General features: G+C 41.8%; 1 protein-coding gene across 1 annotated transcript in view; it reads left to right on the top strand.

Annotated features, from left to right (window-relative positions):
• LOC126427276 (pleckstrin homology domain-containing family M member 2) overlaps positions 1–19,679 on the top strand; it is a 271,933-nt gene extending 252,254 nt beyond the window's left edge. The window contains exons 18-19 of the mRNA XM_050089544.1: positions 87–199; positions 18,174–19,679. Coding sequence (XP_049945501.1) covers positions 87–194 — 108 coding nt within the window. The 3' untranslated portion in view covers positions 195–199; positions 18,174–19,679. The remainder of the gene's footprint in view (positions 1–86; positions 200–18,173) is intronic.
• Positions 19,680–20,024: the final 345 nt, after the last annotated feature.

The raw sequence follows: 20,024 nt of genomic DNA, 5'->3' as shown, positions 1-20,024 counted from the left end.
TTTTTTGTAACACCCTGTATAAGTAAAAAGTGAGTGCACAGACTGTCGTGTGCTAAATGTAACAGGAGACGTGTGTGCTTGCGCAGAGAGAATTCCCGCTGCGCGGCCGGCTGGAGGAAGGTCTGCACCGGCGCTGTGTGGAAACGGCCCTGCAACTCGCGGCCGCCTGGGACCAGCTGCTGCCACTTGGCTAGCTGCGGTGAGTACTGTAAATGCTTATCTGTAATTGTCTCGGCTTTCATGGTGATCTACTGACATCTCGAGGTGTCGTTTGTTCCTCCAGGTACCTTTACTGTCTGTGCACCGTATTTTGACGACCCGATTTGTCGTTTCCATTGGGAGAGACTGCAGGTCGGGTGCGACGAGTCCGATATTTATACCTACTGTCTTCCCCGTGCACAGTTCGAGGTCCTCCGTCTGTGGTCAGTTCTCAGTACAATTCTCCTGGGATGATCCGTTTTCGGCCCAGTGCACCTGACAGCAATCTGGCATATTAGAATGAAATTTTCATTCTAAAGCGGAGTGTGCGCTGATATGAAACTTCCTGGCAGATTAAAACTGTGCGCCGGACCAAGACTCGAACTCGGGACCCTTGCCAAATTCGAGTCTCGGTCCGGCACACAGTTCTAATCTGCCAGGAAGTTTCATATCAGCGCACACTCTGCTGTAGAGTGTAATTTTCGTTCTAGAAACATCCCCCACACTGTGGCTAAGCCATGTCTCCGCAATATCCTTTCTTCCAGGAGTGCTAGTTCTGCAAGGTTCGCAGGAGAGCTTCTGTGAAGTTGGGAAGGTAGGAGACGAGGTACTGGCGAAATTAAAGCTGTGAGGACGAGAGTCGTGCTTGGATAGCTCAGTCAGTAGAGCACTTGTCCGCGATAGGCAAAGGTCCCGAGTTTGAGTCTCGGTTCGGCACACAGTTTTAATCTGCCAGGAAGTTTCATATCAGCGCACACTCCGCTGTAGAGTGAAAATTTCATTCTAGAAACATCCCCCACACTGTGGCTAAGCCATGTCTCCGCAATATCCTTTCTTCCAGGAGTGCTTGTTCTGCAAGGTTCGCAGGAGAGCTTCTGTGAAGTTCGGAAGGTAGGAGACGAGGTACTGGCAGAATTAAAGCTGTGAGGACGGGGCATGAGTCGTGCTTGGGTAGCTCAGTTGGTAGAGCACTTGCCCACGAAAGGCAAAGGTCCCGAGTTCGAGTCTCAGTCTGGCACACAGTTTTAATCTGCCAGGAAGTTTCATCTGGCATTTTATTCTCAGCACAGTGCACCTGGTGCTCTTTTTGGAGTCGGTTCCCATCGTCTAAATTCTGACGTGTACTCAGTCCGGTCACAGAACTGAACCGGAATGACAACGTTCCCTGTGTGTAATGTGTAATTTTTGGGATAAAATTTTATGATTTCTGTTATTTTTGACTACTGTTCTGCTATTTCTCAGTCTATCCTTATAGCAGAACCATCAATTATTCATAAAATTGGATAGATAAAAAATCTACTCGCCAATCGGTGGCAGAACACAAATATAAAAGACTGTTGTGATTGGCAAACTTTCGGAGTGAGGCTCCTTCTTCAGGTAGAAGGGTTGAAGAGTGAAGGAAAAGGACTGGAGAGGTCTAGGAAAATTCACGCAGAACTGTGAGTCAGGGGAGATTTACCATATGGGATGAGAAGGAAAGACTGACTGACTCCCCAACAGTCAGTCTTTCCTTCTCATCCCGTACGGTAAGTCTCTCCTGACCCAACATCTTCCCCTTTTCCTAGACCTCTACAGTCCTTTTCCTTCACCATTCTTCCTTCCCCTTCTACCCTTCTGCTTGAAGAAGGAGCCACTGGCTCTGAAAGCTTGCCGATCACAACAGTCTGTTACGTGTGTGTTCTGCCACCGATTGGTGAGTAGATTTTTTATCTATCCAATTTTATCACTTATAGCAAAACTGTATCTTTTCTTAGTATGCAGACTCCATCTCCTCTACAACTTCTTCTGCACTGGAAACTGCAAAATCTTCACAAATCTAAAGTTGTACTAAGTGATCAAAACTCTTCTCCAGAAAGCAGAGATGCTGGGTCACACACAGGCATGACAAAAAGACTGCTAAACACATAAGCTTTTGGCCAGAAGGCCTTCTTCAGAAATTGACAACACAGACACACACACACACACACACACACACACACACACACACAAACAAAGATGATGTAACTTACCAGACGAAAGCGTTGGTATGTTGATAGAGACACTAACAAACACAAACACGCAATATATATATATAATTTTCCAAACCCAGGAGCGGAAAGACTTACCTTGAGGGGAAAAAAGGGACAGGTATACACTCGCACACACACACATATCCATCCGCACATACAGACATATGTAAAGGCATAGAGTTTGGGCAGAGATGTCAGTCAAGGTGGAAGTACGGGGGCAAAGATTTTGATAAGTGACAAGTGATGTGCGAGGGGCCTCAATTTCAAGTTGCCGCCCCTCGTACATCACTTGTCACTCATCAGAATCTTTGCCCCCGTACTTCCACCTTGACTGACATCTCTGCCCAAACTCTATGCCTTTACATATGTCTGCTTGTGTCTGTATATGTGCGGATGGATATGTGTGTGTGTGCGAGTGTATACCTGTCCCTTTTTCCCCTCAAGGTAAGTCTTTCCACTCCCGGGATTGGAATGACTCCTTACCCTCTCCCTTAAAACCCTCTTTCCCTCTCCTTCCCTCTTTCCTGATGAGGCAACAGTTTGTTGCGAAAGCTTGAATTTTGTGTGTATGTTTGTGTTTGTTTGTGTGTCTATCGACGTGCCAGCGCTTTCGTTTGGTAAGTCACATCATCTTTGTTTATATATATATATATATATATATATATATATATATATATATATATATATATATATATATAGAGAGAGAGAGAGAGAGAGAGAGAGAGAGAGAGAGAGAGACACACACACACACACACACACACACACACACACACAGCTCAATGCACAAGACCACTGTCTCTGGCTGCTGGGAGCAGTCTGGATTACATGTTAAGAATCTTTTCATTGTGTCTGTCTGTGACTCAACATCTCCGTCATATGGTGAGTAGCAGTCTATCCTTCTCATAATATTGTCATTGTTCCATCTTGGATTTTCCATTGTATCATTTTTCCAGAAACCTTCATATACTGATTCTTTGTCATTTACAGCGAGGGAACGCATTGTAACAGTGGGGAACCCATCACGAGTTGTGTGCGCCATGACCACCACACCAGTATTGATAACAAAAGGGGATTCGGCATTGGTCGTTGAAGTAGAAATCTTTATTTCTGTAGCGGATCAATTTTGATCACTGCGTGACCGTCGTCAGTGCTAGTATTAGAGCCACGAGCACTCGTGAATACGATCAGTAAAACTGCAATATCTGCACGTGCCACTGTAGAGTACTTCTCAGACCGAAGTACACTTTGTTGACCTATGCAGATACTGCAGTTTTACTGCTCCTATTTATGAGTCCTCGTGGTTTCAGTACTAGCACTGGTGATGGTCACTCAGCGATTGAAATTGATTTGCAACAGAAATAAAAATTTCTGCTTCAATAACCAATGCTGAATCTCCTTTTCTTGTTAACGTTATAACGATTCACGCTAATACAGGTACTCTGTGTGATGTGGCACAGATGACAGATCTCTCTAGTCACAGTGACAGTTCAGGTTCTTCTCTGGTCCTTCGTAACACTGTGCCGATTGTCACAGAACTTGTCCCTCTGTAGTGCGCAGCATAACTTTGAGCCGGGATCAGACTCCTCAGAATAAACCGCCCACATCGGCAGTTACCACAGCTGCCTTGCAGAAATGTTGCAACCGTCTTCTCCAGTTTTCGCGCACAAATGTGACAAAACTCTCAAACAGCATACAAGCCTCTAATGACTGTTGATGTTGTGGTCTTCAGTCCACAGACTGGTTTGATGCAGCTCTCCATGCTACTCTATCCTGTGCAAGCTTCTTCATCTCCCAGTACTTACTGCAACCTACATCCTTCTGAATCTGCTTAGTGTATTCATCCCTTGGTCTCCCTCTACTATTTTTACCCTCCACGCTGCCCTCCAATACTAAATTGGTAATCCCTTCATGCCTAACAACATGTCCTACCAACCGATCCCTTCTTCTAGTCAAGTTGTGCCACAAATTTCTCTTCTCTCCAGTCCTATTCAGTACCTCCTCATTAGTTACGTGATCTACCCATCTAATCTTCAGCATTCTTCTGTAGGACCACATTTCGAAAGATTCTGTCCTCTTCTTGTCCAAACTATTTATCGTCCACGTTTCACTTCAATACATGGCTACACTCCATACAAATACTTTCAGAAACGACTTCCGGACACTTAAATTTATACTCGATGTTAACAAATTTTCCTTCTTCAGAAACGCTTTCCTTGCCATTCCCAGTCTACATTTTGTATCCTCTCTACTTCGACCATCATCAGTTATTTTGCTCCCCAAATAGCAAAACTCCATTACTACGTTAAGTGTCGCATTTCCTAATCTAATTCCCTCAGCATCACCCAATTTAATTCAACCACATTCCATTATCTTCATTTTGCTTTTGTTGATGTTCATCTTATACCCTCCTTTCAAGACACTATCCATTCCGTTCAACTGTTCTTCCAGGTCCTTCGCTGTCCCTGACAGAATCACAATGTCACCGGCGAACCTCAAAGTTTTTATTTCTTCTCCCTGGATTTTAATACCTACTCCGAATTTTTCTTTTGTTTCCTTTACTGCTTGCTCAATATACAGATTGAATAGCATTGGGGAGAGGCTACAACCCTGTCTCACTCCCTTCCCAACCACTGCTTCCCTTTCATGTCCCTCGACTCTTATAACTGCCATCTGGCTTCTGTACAAATTGTAAATAGCCTTTCGCTCCCTGCATTTTACCCCTGCCACCTTCAGAATTTGAAAGAGAGTATTCCAATCAACATTGTCAAAAGCTTTCTCTAAGTCTAAAAATGCTAGGAATGTAGGTTTGCCTTTCCTTAATCTAGCTTCTAAGGTAAGTCGTAGGGTCAGTATTGCCTCACGTGTTCCAATATTTCTACGGAATCCAAACTGATCTTCCCCGAGGTCGGCTTCTACCAGTTTTTCCATTCGTCTGTAAAGAATTCGCGTTAGTATTTTGAAGCAGTGACTTATTAAACTGATAGTTCGGTAATTTTCACATCTGTCAACACCTGCTTTCTTTGGGATTGGAATTATTATATTCTTCTTGAAGTCTGAGGGTATTTCGCCTGTCTCATACATCTTGCTCACCAGATGGTAGAGTTTTGTCAGGACTGGCTCTGCCAAGGCTGTCAGTAGTTCTAAAGGAATGTTGTCTACTCCTGGGGCCTTGTTTCGACTCAGGTCTTTCAGTGCTCTGTCAAACTCTTCACGCAGTATTGTATCTCCCATTTTGTCTTAATCTACATTCTCTTCCATTTCCAGAATGTTGTCCTCAAGTACATCGCCCTTGTATAGACCCTCTATATACTCCTTCCACATTTCTGATTTCCCTTCTTTGCTTAGAACTGGGTTTCCATCTGAGATCTTGATATTCATACAAGCGGTTCTCTAATGTCTATTCAAACTAAAAAAATATTTTCATGGGCTAGTCATCATTCGTCGGTACTATAGACATTGTGCAACACATCACTTCGTCAGTTAATATCTTACACCACGACTCTCAGTTGTTCTTTTTGTTGGTTTGTGCTGCTGTAACAGCCCCTTCAGGATACCAGGATTCACTGAGTTAGTAACCAGTGTCTCAGTTCATGAGGTATTCTGCCACATTTCTCTCTGTTGACTCTCTTACAAGCCTGTCCCAGTAGCTTGGGATTTGTGCCAGAACATTCATTTTTTCATAGATCACAGTACAAATTAAGTTACAGACAGTGCTTGACGATGGCTGATACAGTTGCCTGCCTCGGCCAGGTCTTACTCGCAAATTCTTGGCATTTAATGTCTACTGTCCTAGTTGTTGGCCACTGTAAAACGTGCCACATTGGCAAGATATACTGTAAATTTCTGGTTTTTGTAGAATGAATTCATCTTTTGAATTTCACAGTAGTCCCCTTCTTTTATAAGAGTGTTAGTAGAGACGGAGATAGTAGAGATAAAGGTGGCAGAAAACCTCACGAATTAACACTGGGCACAAAATTTGGGTTGTTCTGAAAATTCACCCACATAATTTGACAGCCCCGTGTCATCCTCTGTGGGTCAAATTTTATTCCTGTAAAATATAATATAAAGCTTATAATTATTTATCTATTGTAGGTCAAAAAAGTATAACAATTGTGTTTGGTTTGTTTCCATTGCTTGCCTGAAAATCACATTGCTAGAGAAACTGTGTTATTATAGACTGGTTTCTGTGCCCTTTTTTACATGCTGTAATCTGCAAAATAGTCACAAACAAAATTCTGTGTGTATTTCTGAAGTATTGTTTTGTGGGTAATGGCTGTGTACATTTTCTGTCCCGTTGCTTATCTCTGGTAGATCTCTCTTTCTCCTGCTATTGAGTGCACTGTCATTTATAAAATTTGACTCACCACTTTACTTCACTCGTGTTTTCCACAAAGTGTGATTTGAGCAGACACTTCTGTCTCCATACTCATTGAGGGGTGCTATATTGTTGTCACTTGTCACTCGTTCATCATTTGGCACACACATCAAAACTAGTACCACATTAAACACGAGGCAAACGACGAACGAGTGAGAAGCGACAACAATATAGCACCTCTCGATGAGTGTGGAGACAGAAGTGTGCTCAAGTCATCTCTTGTCACATTTTGTGAAAAATACATGTGAACTAAACCTGTGAGCAAAATTTTATGAAGTAACATTTTAGAAACAGTGTACTCGATAGCAGTAGAAAGAGATATGTTACCGACAAAACCGACAAGTAATATACAGAAATGCACGAAGAATTTTCTTCACGAGTACTTTGCAGATGACATACTGTCAAAACTGACAAAAAAGGGCACAAAAACCAATCTACAACAACAGAGTTTCATTAGCAATGTACGAGGGTCATTCGATAATTAAAGAGACAAATTGGTCAGGGGGAAAAACTGTTAGTAGGGCAAGTTTGGTACTTTTATGGCTTTAAGTTGGTATCACTGGGATGAGTCTCAATCAGCTGATGTATCAACATTGTTTTGTTTATAACCTCAAAAATACAAAACAGTGAGTCCGCTTGAAATGTCCACATCAGTTGAACAAAGTTCTGTTATTCATTTTTTACGTGCTGAAGGTGAGAAACCTGTAAATATGTACTGTAGAATGTCTTAAAGTTTATGGTGAAGGTTGTATGAATCATGCAAATTTTTACAAGTGGGTAGAGCAGTTAAAAATGGTCGCGACTCAGTGACTGGCAAACACCATTGTGGCCGACCAGTTGCAGTTACAACTCCCTCGCTAGAAAGTCGAACTGATGACATTATTCGTGCCGATTGCCGTGTGACTGTGGAAATGATAATTGATAAGGTTCAAGTTAGTACTGGTACAGTTCACAACATTATCTGTAACAAGCTGAAGTACCACAAGACATGCGCAAGATGGGTCTCAAAGGAGTTGATGCAGCTACACAAGAAAACGAGGTCGAGAGTGTGCACAGAGCTAAAGGAATGTCACGAAAGAGAACGTGAGCACTTCCGCGACAAAATTTTAACTTGTGATGAAACTTGGGTTCACTATTATGAGCCAGAATCAAAAACATAAAGCACGGAGTGGAAGCACACCGACTCACCTGTCAAGAAAAAATTCAAAACCCAAGCATCAGCAGGAAAAGTCATGTTGATGGTGTTTTGAGATACTGAAAGTCCAGTTTTTTGTGATTATCTTGAAGAGCAGCGTACAATGAACAGCCAATACTACTCAGATTTGCTTTTAAACAAGGTGAAGCCAGCCGTGAGAGAGAGACGTCGTCGATCTCGGGGGAGAGGTGTGATTCTCCAGCACGACAACGCAAGTCCTCACATTGCACAACTAACCCGTGAAACCGTTGACAGAATGGGCTGGGAAGTACTGTCTCGTCCCCCTTACAGTCCTGATTTAGCACCTAGTGATTTTCATTTGTTTGGTGCACTGAAGGAAGCATTACGTGGGAAGAGGTTCCAAGACAACGAGGACGTGAAAAAGTATGTGTGAAATTGGTTGAAACATCAAGATAAAGAGTTCTTTGCAACCAGAATAAAAAAGCTTGTAGCCCGTTGGAACAAGTGCATAAATGTTCAAGGGGATTGTGTTGAAACATAGAAAAAGTATTGTTTTGTAAAAATAAATGCTTTTTTCTACAGACCAAGTTGTCTCTTTAATTACTGAATTACTCTCATAATTTTCAAGTGAGCAATTGAAACAAACCAAACAGAACACACATTTTTAAGCCTACAACAGGTTAATGATTATAAACTTTACGTTGTACTTTGCAGAAATAAAATTTGACCCACAGAATATGACATGGAAGTGTCGAAACACGCCTGGGTGAAGAGAAAGAAGTAAATAGTGTTTGCATAATGTGGATTTTCAAAATGACCCAAACTGTAAATTACAAACACGGAAAAATGTCAAGTGGGGGGCGGCTTCAGACCTTAGTAAGATGATTCACTGGGTACGAACTTAGCAAAACCTGGGATCCTGCACTGGATGACTGCAGCAGCATAACTCAACAAAAAGAAATACTGAGAATGTGGACACAGACAGAACACCAGGTACACCGTACCGAGGATGGGATGCTGCCGGGCACGTCGGACTGAAACAGAACGTCTCCATACCAGTCTAGTGGGACTGCATAGAACTGATCATGGAGGAAGAAGGTGTAAATATTGGACCCGTTCTACTCAACTAGCAGTCACCGGTAGGACCAGATTGAGACAGCGAATTGTGTTGTCGAAATGTTGTGCACAGCAGATACTGATATCTGGCAGGATACCCAGTACCCTGACATGTCACTCGGTTACTCGTTTATAGAATGTGCACATTGAGCCACTTCTTTAGGATTGGAAACAAGAAGGAATTGCAAGGAGCCAGATTTGGCAAATAGTGGGATAAAAAAAATTACTGACACAGTTCATGCTTTTTTACTGTGATAACTCTAGATCCAAGTGATGACACATTGTTGTGGTGAAACAACACTTTCTTGTTCATCAAATGGGGCCATGTTCCTTCAGTTACTTGATAAAGTTGTTCAGTATCTCACTGTAATATTGTCCAGTGAGAGTTTTTCTTTTTCTGAGAAGTCAGAGTACTGACACCTTCTGCATCCCAAAAGTTTGACCGTAACTTTTCTGGCCGACGGGACAGCCTTTGCCTTCATTGCACCAAATTTGTCTGAAGCAGCTGATTGTTTTTGCTCAATTTCTGGGACGTAAAGATGAATTTCTGAATTGTTGCCAATGATAAATGGATGCAAAAATTCCTTTGGATCTTGTTTAAATTGCTCCAAATGCACCATCCATCTTGACAGCCGTACCCATTTGTTGTGCGCCATCCGCAGTTTTAGCACTCATTGAGCAACATTTTTTTGTCACTGTCCTGTAAGGTATTAATTACTCTTCCTGTCAGCATACTTAGGACTTGTACTTCTTCCCACACTTTTGTTCAATGATCAGTGACAATCATATCATTGACTTCTGTTTCAATGACTCTTGTTGGTAGCACATAAAAACAAATTTTTTACCGTATTTAAATTTGTCAAATCAGCATGTGATTGTCAATGTTGATTGTGAAGGGTCATCAAAATGACACTTGAACATAAAGCAGAGAAAAAAGTTATTCACTGAGTGACATGACTATTTTTGATCTCAGTGAAATTCTCATTACACAAGTTCTTGAAATAATTCGAGTAGCATCTAACAGAGGGCAGCATACTGAGGGAACTCCAAATTTTGCTACCAGTGACTTCTAATTTCTGACCGCCTTCATGTTTTAATTTGTGTGAAATTGTGTAGTACTGGTCTTTGAGGGATTAAGAATTAGTGTTTTCTGTAATCACAGCACTCAGTTTGTTCATTAGTTACACATTGCTCGGGTCACTTGCACGATATATCATAACTGTCGAGTCCGTGTCGCCAAATGTGGGGTCTCGCTCACTCGTCTCGTGTAGGGTGCTTAAGAGAGGCTGCGTTCTCGGTATGCTGTACAACAATTCGAGCGAATAACATTAGTAGTTTTATTTCAGTAAAGCAGATTGACAGTACTCAACTTTGGAGTTCGGTGTTGCAAGTGATGGGCGGCGTGCAAATAGTGATATTCTTCACTATAGACAAAGTCCAAACAAGCAGTGGATATGGATCACTGTTAACTCTTCTCGTGGTACTCTCTGCTAGGCTTTGCTAATACTCTGTGAATACTGTCCACTAATGTCCAGCCGAGGCTGGCAGGAGCGGCACATATATCCACTTCTTGCAGAAGTCACTCCCGTCGTGGCGCGGTCCTCGTCAGCAGGCTATTGGCCGATGTCGCCTCACCGCCTTCTCTGGTCTTGCATTCCTCCTCTCTGTTCCGACACTTGTGGTTAAACCAAAACAATAATGAAGTGGAATGAGAGAATTTACAGGTTACTAAAGTAATTCCTATTTAACCGTTCGACTGCCGTGGATGAGTTAACTCGATACACTCCAGCACTCCCTAGGTGCCGAGGACGTCTCTGAACGCAGACTGTTGGTTTTTCTCAAGTGGCATTGACGTGTCTTCTCACTCTGTTACTGCTCCAGATGAGTTACTTCCATATTTTGGTGAACAAAAAAGTTACAGGTACTTACTGTACAACATACATGCCTCTCTGTGTGTTATCTTTTGCAAAAAAAAAAACTAGTTTCAGAATCTTGAATTATTTACAAATTATGACAAATGTTTCAATCACACAAATCCCGATGCACAGGGATGGAAATTGATGCACTGTGCTTGACCGTCTGCCAGATATAAAACCGTCTGCCAGATATAAAAACTTATCTCCTGAGAATGAAATGAGATACTGTTCTGCTTTCAGTATTAAACAAAATTTTGATATGTTATCTACATTTTGTACACAGCAACATCTGAGCTAAAATCAACCATACACAAAGTCTATGCAGTGAGTTTTTACCTCTGCAGCTCATTAAAATTCCATGCAGTGTTTTACTTAATTTGATGCACCACAGTAACTATGATGAATACTTTACTTTACGTGTGGCAAGGGCCTTATCGACCATACACCTGCTCTGTGAGCCCCTTCCACTTCTGCCTGTCCAGTGCGCTGTTTGTCCAGTTGCTGTTGCTGTTCATCCTAGTTGCGTCCTCCCGATTGTTATCCCGCCATCTGATTCTGGGTCTCCCTCTTCCTCTCGTTCCATCTATTGTTCTGCTGAATGCCATTCAAGGTAGTCTATTCTCTGTCATTCTTGCTATATGGCCTGCCCAATTCAGCCTTCTCCTCTTGAGCACTTCGAAGATGTTACGGTGTTTGTACAGCCCTCTTAATTCTTCATTTCTTCTTATTCTCCATTCCGTATTATTTTCATCATATACAGGTCCAAAAATTTTTTAGTACTTTTATTTCCATTATTAACAGTTTTTCTTCATCTTTCTTTCTAAATATTAATGTTTCACATCCGTATAACATCACAGGTATAACGGTCGATTGATATAAGCGGATTTTGAAGTTACTGCTAAGTGATCTTTTTCTCAGAATTTTGGTGGAACTAAAAAGTGTCTTGTTTGCTGTTGATAAACGGGCATCTATTTCTATATCTGTTCTGTTGTCATTACTAAAAAGACTTCCTAGGTACTTGAAGTGGTCAACGGTCTTGAAATTGAATCCATCTACAGTCAGAGGCGCATCTTTTTCTGGTTTTCTTACTTATGGGCAGGTATTCTGTCTTTTCTTCATTAACGTGTAATCCTGTTTTCTCAGCAATTTTGTAGTAATTTTGCATCATTCTGGTTAATTCTCTTTTGGAACTACTTATTAGTGCTACATCATCTGAATAGGCAAGTCTTGTAATGTTCACATCCTGTAGCTGGATCCCTTGTGGACGGTTTTACAAAATTCTCTGTTGATCATCTCTAGGACGAGGTTAAATAAAATAGGTGAAATGGCATCCCCTTGTCTCAGTCCAGTGCATACCTTAAAATCTTCAGTTTCTCCTACTGGTGTCTTTATGTGACATAAAGTTTCATCTATACACATTTTAACTAATCTGATTAATTTTTATGGTATTTTAAATTCCTTCATTATATTTAGGAGTGTCTGTTGATGTATGCTATCATAGGCTTTATTAAAATCTATGAATAATATGTGGACATCTACATTGAATTCCCACGCCTTCTCTGTTACTTGTCTTAGGGTGAATAGATGATCTAACGTGGATCTGTTTCTGCAGAAACCGCATTGGTAGTCCCCAATTAGTTCTTCTGTTATTGGTATCAGCCGGTTTAATAGGCAGCTCGATAAAATTTTGTAGGTGACATCCAGTAAGGCAATTCCTCTGTAGTTATCACAAACAAGTGGATCATTCTTCTTAAATATGGGGCACACAATTGCAGTTTTCCAATCTACAGGAATGGTTTTTGTCTCCCAAATTGTTTCTATTAACGCCTGTATTTCTAATTCCAGTTGTGGGCCTCCATTCCTTAATAACTTAGTGTATATCTTGTCCTCGCCACAAGCCTTTTATTCTTTAATTTCTTTATTGCTTGCTGTATTTCATTTACTGATGGGGTAGTAACTGTATCAGCTGTACCAGATTCTTACAATTTAAAGTAAGAGTGTGGCTCATTGCAGTTGAGAAATTGTGAAAAGTATGTCTTCCATCTTTTTTGTATGTCACTTTTGCTGGTCAGTATTTTCCCATACTGATCCTTTATAAACTGTTCCCTTTTATGATGAATAACAAAAAGAAATTAAGTCCTTTGCCAAGCAAAGATATCAGACTGTATGATCTGCAAGACTCAAATTTATTTTATTTTTTTATTTATTTTTTTATTTATTTTTTTACTGTGTAGTTTTCAAATCAGGTGACAAGTATTACATAGTAGTCTGAACGCCATGTCTCAGCACATCAGAGAATGTGAGAGTGTGTTTGTAACAGTCAAAGGATTAAATACAGTTGCCTGTTAGCCATTTACAGATTAATTCACGTAACAGAGCGGAATATTTAGCTTTGTTAACAGGAGTAAATCTGTAATGCTTTTGTGTTAAATAAGCAAAAAATTTGTAAATAAAAATTATACTGTGGAATAGGAAGTGTTACCCAGAAGGAACTCTTTTTTGAGCTACCTTTCAGCTTTACTTATGTTATGCCGTGCTACTAGGCATTTAATGTCGTTGGGCAAGCGATCAAAAATTTTCATAACGATGTTAGTCACTCCCTTTTTGTTATAAATTCAGTAGTACACTGCTTGAAAATTGCTAAGGAACAAAGACACTGTGGGACAGGAATAATCACAGGCAATGATGGATAACATGAAACACACAGTAAATAGACTATGTGATCAAAAGTATCTGGACACCTGGCTGAAACTGACTTATAAGTTCGTGGCACCCTCCATCGGTAATGCTGGAATTCAGTATGGTGTTGGCCCACCCTAAAGACTTCATGACAGCTTCAACTCTTCCAGGCATATGTTCAGTCAGGTGCTGGAAGCTTCCTGGCAGATTAAAACTGTGTGCCGGACCGAGACTCGAACTCGAGACCTTTCCCTTTTGGAAGGTAGGAGACGAGATACTGGCAGAAGTAAATCTGTGAGGACGGGGCATGAGTGATGCTTGGGTAGCTCAGTTGGTAGAGCACTTGCCCGCGAAAGGCAAAGGTCCCGAGTTTGAGTCTCAGTCCGGCACACAGTTTTAATCTGCCAGGCCAGGAAGTTTCATATCAGCGCACACTCCGCTGCAGAGTGAAAATCTCATTCAAGTGCTGGAAGGTTTCTTGGGGAATGGCATTATTCACTGAGTGCTGCACTGAGGAGAGGTATCGATGTCGGTCAGTGAGGCGTGGCACGAAGTCGGCATTCCAAACCATCCCACAGGTGTTTTATAGGATTCAGTCAGGAGTCTGTGCAGGCCAGTCCATTATGGGGATGATATTGTCAAGTAATCAATTTGCCAAAGGCTGTGCATTATGAACAGGTGCTCGATCATGTTGAAAGATGCAATCACCATCCCTGAATTGCTCTTCAACAGTGGGAAGCAAGCTGGTGCTTAAAACATCAATGTAGGGCTGTTCTGTGATAGTGCCATGTAAAACAACAAGGGGTGCAAGCTCCCTCAACGAAAATCACGGCCACACGATAACACCACCACCTCTGAATTTTACTGTTGGCACTACGCTTGCTGGCAGATGACATTCACCGGGCATTCACCATACCCATACCCCGCCATCGGATCGCCACATTGTTCTCCGTGATTCGTCACTCCGCACAATGTTTTTCCACTGTTCAATCGTCCAATGTTTCTGCTCCTTACACCAAGCGTGAGGCATCGTTCGGCATTTACTGGCATGAAGTGTGGCTTATGAGCAGCAGCTCGACCATGAAATGCCAGTTTTCTCACCTTCCGCCTAACTGTCATAGTACTTCCAGTGGATCCTGATCCAGTTTTGAATTCCTGTGTGACGGTCTGGATAGATGTTTGCCTATTACACATTACAACCCTCTTCAACTGTCGGCGGTCTCTGTCGGTCAACAGATGAGGTCGACCTATACGCTTTTGTGTTGTACGTGTCCTTTCACATTTCCACTTCACCATCACATCAGAAACAGTGGACCTAGGGATGTTTAGGAGTGTGGAAATCTCGCGTACAGATATGTTTGAAGTCCGTGAGTTCTGCTTCAGAGCACCCGTTTTGCTCTCTCACGGTGTCTAATGACTACTGAGGTCGATGATATGAAGTACCTGGCAGTAGGTGGCAGCAGAATGCACCTAATATGAAAAAATGTCGTTTTTGGGGTATCTGGATACTTTTGATCACATAGTGTATGTAATATGGGTTGAATGGTAAATTTATAATGAAAAAAGTACTGATTTCACCATTTGGGAAGTCAGGGCAAGAGACTTAAATAATTTTCATATATGATTCAGATTGGACTCCCAATGTAATGGTTGATATTGGACTCTTAGTAAGTAATTTAGAAGATCAGTTTGGATTCCGTAGAAATACTGGAACACATGAGGCAGTACTGACCTTACGACTTATCTTAGAAGAAAGATTAAGGAAAGGCAAACCTACGTTTCTAGCATTTGTAGACTTAGAGAAAGCTTTTGACAATGTTGACTGGAATACTCTCTTTCAAATTCTGAAGGTGGCAGGGGTAAAATACAGGGAGCGAAAGGCTATTTATAATTTGTACAGAAACCAGATGGCAGTTATAAGAGTCGAGGGTCATGAAAGGGAAGCAGTTGTTGGGAAGGGAGTAAGACAGGGTTGTAGCCTCTCCCCGATGTTATTCAATCTGTATAGTGAGCAAGCAGTAAAGGAAACAAAAGAAAAATTCGCAGTAGGTAGTAAAATCCAGGGAGAAGAAATAAATACTTTGAGGTTCGCCGATGACATTGTAATTCTGTCAGAGACAGCAAAGGACTTGGAAGAGCAGTTGAACGGAATGGATAGCGTCTTGAAAGGAGGATATAAGATGAACATCAACAAAAGCAAAACAAGGATAATGGAATGTTGTCGAATTAAGTCGGGTGATGCTGAGGGAATTAGATTAGGAAATGAGACACTTGAAGTAGTAAAGGAGTTTTGCTATTTGGGGAGCAAAATAACTGATGACGGTCGAAGTAGAGAGGATATAAAATGTAGACTGGCAATGGCAAGGAAAGCGTTTTAGAAGAAGAGAAATTTGTTAACATCGAGTATAGATTTAAGTGTCAGGAACTCATTTCTGAAAGTATTTGTATGGCGTGTAGCCATGTATGGAAGTGAAACATGGACAATAAATAGTTTGGACAAGAAGAGAATAGAAGCTTTCGAAATGTGGTGCTACAGAAGAATGCTGAAGATTAGATGGGTAGATCACATAACTAATGAGGTGGTATTGAATAGGATTGGGGAGAAGAGAAGTTTGTGGCACAACTTGACCAGAAGAAGGGATCGGTTGGTAGGACATGTTCTGAGGCGTCAAGGGATCACCAATTTAGTATTGGAGGGCAGCGTGAGGGTAAAAATCGTAGAGGGAGACTGAGATATGAATACACTAAGCAGATTATGAAGGATGTAGGTTGCAGTAGGTACTGGGAGATGAAGAAGCTTGCACAGGATAGAGTAGCGTGGAGAGCTGCATCAAACCAGTCTCAGGACTGAAGACCACAACAACAACAGTAAGTAATATGCACTCCTTGGGCAGTAATGGATGTTTTGCAGCTGTTATTTGTGCTGGCTACCAAACTGTTGAGGAGTCCTTGGGGGATATTGCCCCACTCTCCTCTCCAGATGGTTTTCAGTTCTTGCACAGTTCAGGTAGGGGTTGTTCATTGAGAAAAATATCTGCTTAGGGCATTCCAGTCTTTCTCTATTGGGTTTATGTCCAGGAAGTAGGCAGACCATTCCATACATTCCGTATTTTACTTTACAGTGTGTCTGACATCTCGGCAGTGCTTTGTGATCGTCCATAAACAGAAAGTTGTGACCTGCCACACCCTTAAACTGGTGGACACAATCCAGAATAATCTCCTTGCAATACTGCTGTGCCATAATGTTACCTAGTGCAAAGATACGCAGAGGTGTTCAGCGATTGTGCATAAAGCCTGCACACACGGCAATGCCTAAGCCGTACTGATGATGTTCGTGAACACGCTGTGGAATGTAACGTGTTGCCCTGCCTCTCCACACTAACTGGCAGCCCGAGTCACTCGCCACGGTGAAGTGGGATTTGTCAGAGGATGTCTCTCTGGACCACTGCTCTTGACTCCAACCAAAATGCTCCCTACTCCAACAAAGTGTTTTTTGCTGATGGCACAGTTGAGGTCCGATGCACTTAATGGGCTTCTGAGTGTACAAATCGGCTCAGTTTGTGTGTAACGGTAGTGGTCACAAAGTCTGCAGCGATCTGCCTAAGAGTGATAAGGCCACTAGGGCTACGTATCGATTCTTTTGTGGAGTGGGGTCCGCAGCTTGTGGTGTAGTGGCTAGCTTCGCTGCCTGTGGATCACGGGGTGCCGGGCTCAATTCCTGGGTGAGTTGGGGATTTTCTCTACTCAGGGACGAGGTATTTGTTTTGTGCTCATCGTTTCATCATCATCATTATTCGTAACAGTGGCTAGATTGGACAGAGTAAAATTTGGGACTTTGTACGGGCACTGATGACCGCACAGTTGACTGCCCCACAAACCAATAATCATCATCATCATCATCATCATCATCATCATCATCATCATCTCTTATGGTGTGGTGATCCATCAGTGACCACCGACATGCTTTCGCAAGCATTTACACCGTCAGTGGACTGTTTTAATTGTGAGATGACACTTTTGGACACACCCATTGCTGTGGGCACAGAAGTGACATTTTGACCTGCTTAGAGCCATCCGACTGCTCGTCCACGATTCTCAGCACTCGAATGATGTCTTGCAGACGAGCTGCTGTGCCACACGGAATGTCACACTAATCAGTTCCACAACATTCGTCAAACACTGTACTCCGCAAACTGTTGAATGCGTACAGAGTGTTTATGCACAGGCTTTGCAGCAGTTAGTATATCCCACCCTCTGTATTCCCACGTACTATCACCAATCGAGTGTTCTACAGCAGTTGGCTGTTGTTCCTTAGCAAGTGTTAATTGTGCCCTAGCAGTTGTCAAGCAGTGTATTATAATTACGATCATAATTGTTCCTTCTCAACTTCGATGGATTATTTACACTAAATTTAAGTAGCTGCTTAAACAGTGGTGTATGAGATGATCGTGAGTGAGCACCAAAATGTTATAAGTAAGTTCAGCTATTATCTGGGTTGTATCAGGTATTGATGTGTGTGGGTCCTTTATCAGCATGTGTGTACCAGGAGCAAACATTTCAGTTTCAGACCTCTCCTCCAATGCCTCTACAAGATTATTTATGTAACTTGATTTTAGCAGTGAAACCAAACATATGCCTTGTAGTACTGCATATTTTCTGTTCCCACAGTCTGAATTTATTACCATCAGATTTTTCCTTCAACTTGTGTTGTGTATTTGTTACAGGATGAATGCTGGGCATTGGAAGGGTGTCTCTCTGTAATGTGCGGTGCGGAACAGATGGTCGAGGAGCGGGAGTGTCTGCCAAAAACTGGGCCTCGGCCACTCCCCAGCTCTTCTGACCCCATTCCTAACCTTTTTCGCTACAGTTCCTGAGATTTGCCTCTTCTCTTCTGACCACGTATCAATAGTGCTATGCCAGTTAGCAGGAAAACAACTCTGCAGCCAAGAAAATCGGTAATCCTAAAAGGAAAAGGGTATACTACAATACTAGCAAGAGCCTTATCTGTGACTGTCTTCTGCTCTGTATATAAGATATCTCAAAATCTGCTGTTTCTTTCTCTCATGTTAAAATTCTTATTTAGACACTCTGTGCTCATTCCCTACTGTTATCTTCTTGTCATTGTTAGTAACTATATGCATGAAATTAACTAGTATTAATCGTGTATGTAAAATTCATCAAAAGTATTGTACATAATTGTTACCAGCCATTCTCAAAGCAGTGCAAACCAGAGTCAGTTTGTCCTGTCAGTATTGACAGGACTAAAATATGTATGTCCCATCAGTCTGAGCTTCTCGAACCAGAGTCTACTTTTACGGGAGTACAATACATTTGACCAGGGTGAGTACGATACGACAAATTATAAAGAAACTCATAAAGGTTGGGATCAGAATTGGTGTTTAAAGAGAGCTTATGTGATAGTTATATTTCAGAATTCAAACAGCATTGCTAACTGTTTGTTTTGCACATTTTTGCCCTCTTCTGACAAGTTTTATATAAATTAACCGATTTCTGAAGTTCCAGAAATGGCCATTCCATGTTATTCCTCCACACATGCACTATCTTTACCATGAGAAAGCACTCTCTTGTTCTGAAACATAAACACCTCCTGTGTTTGATATTTTTCATTAAAGCACGGTTTCTGCCACTTATTTGAAATTTTGATTTTCAGGCAACAGAAGTGAGAGGTGTACATGGGAGAGGTAAATGTTGCAAGAGGTCCCTCAATAGATTTTTAAAATGATACACTACACTTGAACTTGCATGCTAAACTTTCATTCTTCACTAATTACAAACAGAAAACAACAGTTATAGATATAGTACGGGGTGGTGACTGAGTCATTCAGATTGACAGGAAGTAGCTGCATGAATTAGTATAGTGGCATCACGGTCTCAGTATACAAAAAACACAGAAGTTATTTGCAAGTTAAAGAATACTAAAGGGGTGAGAGACAGAAGTTGAGACACGTAAAAGCAAAGTGTTACAGAAAGCTGGAGAAGGAGACATAATTGGGTAAGAAAGGAGCATATAAACAATCTGGCTATGAAGATAATGACAGTATTTGTTTGTATTGTCCGCCTAGCCTATACTTCTGTCCTATATTTCCTTCCCCTCTCTCTCCTCTCCCTCTCTTTTTCTTCTTTCCTCCACTCTCCCTTCCTCCACTTTCTCTTCCTCCACTTTTCCATCCCCCTCCCCCCCACCCCCCTATCTTTCTCCTCTTTCTTCCCTCTGCCCTCTGCTGTCTCATCTCTACCCTTCTTATTCTGCCTTCTCTTCCCTGCTTATTCTTCCATCTCTATCCTGCTTATTCTTCCATCTCTATCCTGCTTATTCTTCCATCTCTACCCTTCTTATTCTTCCATCTCTACCCTTGTCATTCTTCCATCTCTACCCTTGTCATTCTTCCATCTCTACCTTTCTTCTTCCTCTTACCTCCTTCCTTCCTCATGTTCCCCCCTCCTGACACTACCTGAACCAGTTTTAGCCGCACATTAGATACATTCTGTGTTGCTTTTGATCTTATTCCCAGTGCCAAACAACTTCAGTTTCATTACTCTTTTCTGTCCATCCT

This window comes from Schistocerca serialis, chromosome 11 (genome assembly GCF_023864345.2).
Source record: "Schistocerca serialis cubense isolate TAMUIC-IGC-003099 chromosome 11, iqSchSeri2.2, whole genome shotgun sequence".
Classification (NCBI taxonomy): Eukaryota; Metazoa; Arthropoda; class Insecta; order Orthoptera; family Acrididae; genus Schistocerca; species Schistocerca serialis.
The sequence above is the reverse complement of the archived record's forward strand: the minus strand, read 5'-3'. Positions and strand labels throughout refer to the sequence as shown.